This window comes from Palaemon carinicauda, chromosome 16 (assembly GCF_036898095.1).
Source record: "Palaemon carinicauda isolate YSFRI2023 chromosome 16, ASM3689809v2, whole genome shotgun sequence".
NCBI classification, from domain to species: domain Eukaryota; kingdom Metazoa; phylum Arthropoda; class Malacostraca; order Decapoda; family Palaemonidae; genus Palaemon; species Palaemon carinicauda.
Genome location: NC_090740.1, coordinates 4,451,819 through 4,459,389, shown reverse-complemented (window position 1 = coordinate 4,459,389; position 7,571 = coordinate 4,451,819). Strand labels below are relative to the sequence as shown.

The 7,571-nt window shown below is 39.3% G+C and overlaps 1 protein-coding gene across 5 annotated transcripts in view; it reads left to right on the top strand.

Annotated features, from left to right (window-relative positions):
• RhoBTB (Rho-related BTB domain containing) overlaps window positions 1-7,571 on the top strand; it is a 152,819-nt gene that overhangs the window by 81,586 nt on the left and 63,662 nt on the right. For all 5 annotated transcript variants that reach the window (XM_068389557.1, XM_068389556.1, XM_068389553.1 and 2 more), the window contains exons 3-4: window positions 353-456; window positions 1,310-1,507. In XM_068389557.1, the coding sequence (XP_068245658.1) occupies window positions 353-456; window positions 1,310-1,507 (302 nt within the window). The remainder of the gene's footprint in view (window positions 1-352; window positions 457-1,309; window positions 1,508-7,571) is intronic.

Below are 7,571 nucleotides of genomic sequence, written 5' to 3'. Positions count from 1 at the left end.
AAAATATTTTGCATCTTATTTTTCAAACAATTTCCTTAGATTGGGTATGTGTTTGTAAAGGGGATATGTACAAAATCTAATAACTCGTAAATGCTACTCCTTTTTTCAATACTTTCACTTTGGATATTTTATTTTTGTTTAAAGATTTAATAAATTTCGAGTGTCAACTTAGTACGTTTGTTTAGACGAAGCACAAATAACAAACAAGAAAAGAAAAGATGAATTAAAAAAGATGCGTATTACTATAACTACATCATTCTTCAATCTTCCAAAAATCCTGTAGCTGCCTTTCCATATACAAAGCTCTGTCGCCCTACCAATGAAAGTGGACGTAACCACCCTTGGTTTTCAGGTTTTGGAGCGATCATGTGTGGTAGTTGATGGTGTGAATGTTTCCCTGCGGTTGTGGGACACATTCGGGGACCATGATAAAGATCGACGCTTTGCTTATGGCAGGTGGGTTTCCAGAGGAGCAGAGATAATCAAAGACAATAAAGGGAAGACTGGAAAGCTCTGTGATGAGCGCCATCTATTGACAACGCACCTAACTAAAATTCACTGACTTATGGATGTATCAAATTTTTTAAATTTAAGCCCTTGGCAGTAGTGCACTGCTCTAGGTAATGCTTTTCTACAAAATATGCAGTTTCTTTAATCATATATGTAATTATCACTATTCATCAGTACAGTAGTGACAAACATAATTCATATTAAGCACGCATTTATTTGGTTTCTCGATTCCAGATGTAAACAAAAGACAACTGATTAGCGCCATCTGTTGCCAACACGCCCTACTAACGAAAAATGCTCACAGAAATTCCAGCGACTTTCCGGTCTTCCCTTTACTGTCTTTAAGAGATAATATTGGAAGCTGTTTTCATCTTTAAAACTAAATTAGTTTCCTAAACAAAAACTAATTTACTTGCTGTAAATCTGTGGCTTTAGATTATGTTATTGCATTTTAATTGCTCTTGTCATTAAAGCTAATATTATATGTTGCATATCTTTGATTTTAAGGAATTGTCCAGCTGATAGTAATTGTTGACTCCTCCTTGCCACTGTTGGTTATCTGTTTATAGATGCCAATGTGGAGGAATTTTTCAGAAGCCAGTGCAGATAGGGGTTATTTAAATACATCTACAATTTTTAGAATCATAAACTAGCCTAATTTGTGCAACATAGCTATGCTTTTTGTTTATTTTAGCTTTGCTACAGGTTTATAATCTAAAATAAATATATTTATAGCCTTCCAGAGTCAATCAAAATCTTGAATAAATAACAGTGCAATCTAATCCTTTTCCATTTCTAGGTCGGACGTGGTACTACTATGTTTCTCAGTGGCCAACCCAATCTCTCTGCGAAACTGTCGGGCCATGTGGTACCCGGAGATCCGGCGCTTCTGCCCCAACACTCCAATCTTGTTAGTTGGTTGCAAGAATGACCTCAGATACATCTGCAAGGATGAGGAGTACCTGCGGTATTGTCAAGAGAGATCACCTCTTGTTAGGTAATTATAGCTTTTGATACACAGTTTGTTGAAAATACAGTAAGCTGCAGACTGTCCTCAGAAGAATATTGGGAGTTAGATGGTAGGACAGCTATTAGAAAAGGGATTTTGACGAAGGAAAAATCTATTTCTGGGAAGAGACCTGTGACGCCCGGTGAAAAGGGTCCTTCTTTACACTTTTCTGATATAAATCTTCCAAATATACCAGAGAAAGATAAAAGCATGGAATGCAGAGGTTACTACCCTCGCGCGAGCACCTTGTGGGTGTCGTGTATACAACAGGGGCGTGTGAAAACCATTCACAGGTTGTCTTCCATTTAGATAATTCCTTCATCAAAGGGAAGGGCCGTAACAGAGGCCAAACTATAGAGAAGCTCAAGATAGAGACGCCGAGCAAAATCTAACCAAGGCCCTTTGCGTCGATTGGCGTAGGAGGAGAGGCTGATGATGATGATGGTGATGCAGCAGACTGTCTGCGCATATAGACAATTTGCTCAAGATGCAGTAGGGTACAGACTAACTGCTGCCTATCCCTACGGTGTTTTGATAAAAGCCCGTCATTTTTGGGTATTGTCAAGAGAGATCACCTCTTTATAGGTGATTACAGTTTTTGATGCATAATTTGGTCAAACTACAGTAAGGTGCAGACTGTATATGAGGTTCAAGCAGTTACCAGACAAGTGAGTAGCTTCACTTATGATTTACTCACTGTCTGATTCCGAGTCAAAGTCTAAAACTCTTAAGCCATGGCAATCGGTAGGAGAAACAGAACTTAACCACTCTCTATGGTGAGCATTGAAATCACCAACAGAGACTAAAAGAGACCTTTATATCATCTTGTATCTTAGCCATAATGGTAAGAAGACAATCAAAGATAGAATCAGCCATGTCTGGATTCCAGGAGATCAAACACAAATATTAGTTGTTATGCTTGCCACAAACTTTTATTACCTGAATCTCATGACATCCACATTCATAGCAGGACTTATGAGAAGCAGGGTACTCGGTCCTAATATACGCTGCTATTCCCCTGGCCCTACGGATGACATCACTTTTCAACATCATTGGCTTCTTAAAACCAGTTATAAGGAGCTCAGATGAGTGCCTCATATTAGACACCAATGTTTCTGAGCACAAAAGAATATCACACTGTCTTGACGCAACTGTAAAGTCCTAAATATTTGCATGAAGACCACGAATATTGCAATACAGTAGACGACATTGATGAAATCTAGGACGTACTGGTCCCGGATTTCGCTCAATGTCTCCAGACAGCATAAGAATTAATGATAGTAAAAAATGAGATATCATACTTGAAAACTAGATTAACAAGAATAATGAAAAACAATATGTACAAAAATATAAATAAAGTGATTGGTCAAACCCATAGACTATAGAAAAAAATAGGAAAAACTGGTCAACATGGAGGAGCCAATACACCATGCAAGGCTAAATACCCTCGAGGATAGCCACTTCCACTGAAGGGAGGACAGTAAGGATGGTTTTGAGAAGAAAAAGAATCGGATAAGGAAAAGACAACCTCATGATAAACCACCAGGCAAACCACCAGGCATCTATGGCCCTTCTATTAAGCCCTTCCCAACACACCATTCCCAAAAAATAAGATAGAATAGTGCGCCAGAGTGTACCCTCAAGCAAGAGAATTCTATCCCAAGAGAATGGAAGACCATGATACAGAGGCTACGGCACTACCCAAGACTAGAGAACAATGGTTTGATTTTGGAGTGTCCTTCTCCTAGAAGAACTGCTTAACATAGCTAGAGTCTCTTCTACCCTTACCAAGAGGGAAGTAGCCACTGAGCAATTACAGTATAGTTATTAGCCCCTTGAGCGAAGAAGGTCAATATTGCCGAGGTGTAGCCAATTGGTCTTGTATGGAGTCAATCACATTACTGTCCAAGTGATCTAGGAACTTGAGTGTCCTCCTTCACCCTTTACTTGGACAATTGAAAACCACTTAGGTCTCTTCTTTCATAAAGTACTTAAGTACCTTCAAAAAAGGACCTACTGTATATCTGTTTGGTACCAGTCCTGCACGCTATGAACTATATTGAGACAGTGAGTGACTGGTCCATGCTCTGGGTTTCTGAGTACCTAGCTTGGTTGACCACACCTGTTCAACAGAGGGAAAGTATACTGTACCGCTCTTGCTTTCTGGTGGCAGGGATTGTTTCCTGGACATAAAGCGAAACCATTCATGGCCCAATTCATGATCTGCCTCCTAGATCCATTCGGATTTGTGCGTTTATATTCTAGGGAGGGGAAACAGAGCTAGGACCAGGTGATGGGCACTTTATCTTTAGGCTTGAGGTACAGTCAATAGATTGATGGTCAGGCACTGTAGCACTTTCTGCTTTAGGGATCAGATAGGTGCAATCTATTGGCCAGATGAGGGGGAGCATTGCTTCTACCTTCATAATTCCTGTTGTGACATAAGAATGAACCCCTGGCCCTGAGTAATATCTCTCCCTCCTGTAGAGTATCGCCTCTCATCCTTCGACTAGTGCCTTCAGGGTTTTCGATTGGTTGTGAACCCAATATAATGGTTTTCTCTTAGGATTTGATGCAGGTGAATGGATTCTAACTATTATTTTATACAATCTTAACCAGAGGTATAAAGTGTCAAAACTGCAGATGCCTTACCCACTTCCTTTGACTACCGGCTACTTAAAAAAATCTTGGCTGTGAATATTAATTTTATTAAATTTGACACAAATCTTCTCAATCAGTAACTGGTAAAGTAATACACTATGTGCAAGGTATCCTCGTGGAGACTGTTAGCCATATTATTGGGTGAAATTTGGGTTCTCATAGTAATCTAGATCGTCCATTGAAACTTAAAAAACTTTTGTAAAATAACTTGTACTGATGATAATATAAATTTTTTTAAGTTCAAGTCAAAGAGTTTTTCAGCAACAAAGTCTAAATATCTTAATTTTATTTTGTAAGAAACTGTGAATTTCAAATAATAAAGGATACAATTTAAAGAGGAATAAGTACAGTAATGTCAAAACTAAGAATTGATTTGGACTCCTGTCAGTCCAATCAGAAATGTCTATACAGTACATGCCAAGTATTCAAAGGCTTCCAAATGCCTGTTGACAGAGTTGCAGACAATTTTAAGAGACGAGGCATATAAAAATTTCATATTTTTCAGTTATTGTAGACGAATCAATAGTATCCAGTACAGCCTGCACATTACTAGCTTAGAAAGCATCTGAGTAAGGAAGAGGTCAGGACAGCAAATGCTGGATCCATTTCCCTCGAAAAATGGTTATGAACCAAGCGAGCACGATCAACCTTCAGAAGTTGTATTTCATAATGTAGTGAAAACCCCCTTTTATCGAGATGAAGGGGTAAGATTGATGTACAGTATCTGTTCACATTAGAGGAGGAAGAATTGGAGTCAGTTTTTACCTCCCCTGAAAATAGAAAATGGAATTATTCATCTCAAAGCTTTGATTTATTCTATCTTAACCCCTTTTTGTGAGGAAAAGGGGTGTCTCATATTGTTTCTGACTCTTCCATATCAAAGCCCTCAGTTACTTGAATCCAGATTTTTGCCAAATGCAATTGGAATCCGAGATAGAAGAATGTCCGTAGTAAAGCAACGTTATCCATGCTTTAAATTCCTGCTTGGGATCAAAGGCTTGTGATCTTCCTTTATACGTAGTATTCAATGATGCGAATTCATGTTATTGGACTACAAAAACAATTTTGCAATACATTATTTGAATAAATCGTGGTTGGTCTTAATATTTTTGGACTCTGGACTAATGCATGTATTTTTAAATATTTAACTTAGCCGGTGAATATATAATAGCTGCAACTCTGTTGCTCGACAGACAAAAAACAGTAAAAACTCGCCAGCGATCGCTATACAGGTTGCGGGTGTGCCCACCAGCGCCAACTGTCGGCCAGATACCACTCTCTCGATGTAAACAAAGACTCAATTTCTTCTCTGTCGACGTGTCGACAAGACGTACTTTTACTCGCTGTAGAACCTGGAGTTTTCTCAACATATTTGGTGAAGTACTTCATTTTGGTTTGAGCTTTCGCAGTGCAGGTGTTTTATCTTCATCTTAAATCTTGAACTCGTTTTGGATAGATTTAATTTTTGGTGACAAAGAGAGTATGGACTTTCTTTGACTTTTAAATGGCCGACCCTTCCCTTAGACGGAAGTGTGTTTAGGCTTTTAGTAATTATCTTTTCACGTTATAAATTAATTATAGATTTTCCTCTATATATTTTATATCTCACCGCCTTTATTAGGCCTCTTCGATTAACTTTCCATTTATAATAAACATAAAAAATAAATTTTAATGTTTTGTTTATATGCGACCTTTCCTGAGAGTAGGCGGTCCTAACTTGGAAACCGAAGTTAAACAACGTTGAGCCCTTTCAATCGTAAATAGCTTTTAAAGAGCTAATGATTTAAAACTTTTTAAATGAATATTTTTAATAAATATTTTATGAAAGAATTTCTTTGAATAGTCTTCGTACTGTTTTCAAAGATGAACTAACGTTTAGTTTATTTATGCTACGCAGTTTGCGCTCTATCGTTACGATAGAGAGAGAGAGAGTATCACGGTTTCACTTTGCAGAAAGAGTAAATCGATTCTGACGTTTTGTTCATTCTTCTTTCAAAGCTTAAATGTTTTAAATTCTATTTTAAAGGAACTTTTTAATTGAAAAACCTTTCAGTTTTTTCCTTTGGTCAAATAACATGTTTTTTTGACGAAACATAATTGGGCTCTTCTCTTAGGTGCGAAATCAAGAGAGATAGAGACGGAGGGAGAGAGAGGAGAGAAAACGTTCCGTTCAAGCGGGTAACGTTGTTCTCGAGTTACTTTCGTCCCTAGTCTCTGTACGGGGAGAAAGGATAAAACGTTTTTAGTTTTATTCTCGTCCCCAGGCAATGTACGGTGAGAGATTGAAAACGTAGTTTTGAATGAACTAGTGTTTATTCTCTTCCCCAACCACTGAATTTTTTTATCTTAAAAGATGTTTACTGTTTTTTTTTTGCTGGTATTAATGTGCTTGCATTATACGACTGATTTCGCATTTACTACCTTTTGATGAGGGTAGAATTGCGTACTTCAGGTAGAAATCAGTAAAAGTTTCGATTTCAGTGAAATAAGTGCAAAACAGAAAATCGTAGTGATAAAGTGATATTGCGCAAAGTGTTACAGTGTTGCGTCCGAGGGTTCGTCTGTTCGTGCCTGTCGTTCACCTAGTCCGGGACCTCTTGCAAGCTCCCAAGCCCAGGGGAGAAGTAATGTCGTACGACTTATGGGTTCGAGAGGCCTTGATCAGCGAACAGACGTTTCCCTCTATGGTATCGGGTGTATCTTACCAAGATCTCCCCTACCATAAGGCGAGAGAGACAATTTTCTCCTCGTCATCCGAAGGCTTTTCGCATAAGAAACCTGAAACAAGGTTTCGAGGCCCTTAAGCGAAAGTCAGTCCTTTCAGGACAGGTCCAGCGTCCTGGTTGCAGCCATTAGGACAGCTCTGACCCTATGCAGTCATCGGAAAACTGCTCGCCGCCTAACAAAAGCGTAACACAGACTCCGAGTGTCTTTTTTGTTGGCAAAGTGTTGCGGTCACAGACGTTACCCTCGTCTCTTACTGCAACCATTTCCGTTGATCCTAAATGGGTTGTACGGCAAGACATGCAGAATAAGCTTGCCTCCCTTATGGAAGACTATTCTGCCGATTAGTCCGTTGAGCCTAGCCGTTTATCTCATCGAGATCCTGGCTTTCAGCCAACCTAACGTTCCTTTGTGCGTCCTGTTGACGTTGGCGTAGCTAAGTCACGTCAGTCAGGTTGTTTAGAACCACACTCGATGCGGTCTCGTGTGGATTTTCAGCCACATTTGGACGTTAGGCCACTTGCTGATGCTCCTGTTGACGTTCAGGACGTTCGCTAACAATCGGAGTTGACTTGTTTTGACGCTGTGCGTCAACCTCCGCATTCTAGAGTTGTTTTGACTGCTCAGTCTAGGCAGTCAAAGCAGTCTCGAGTGGACGCTGTGCGTC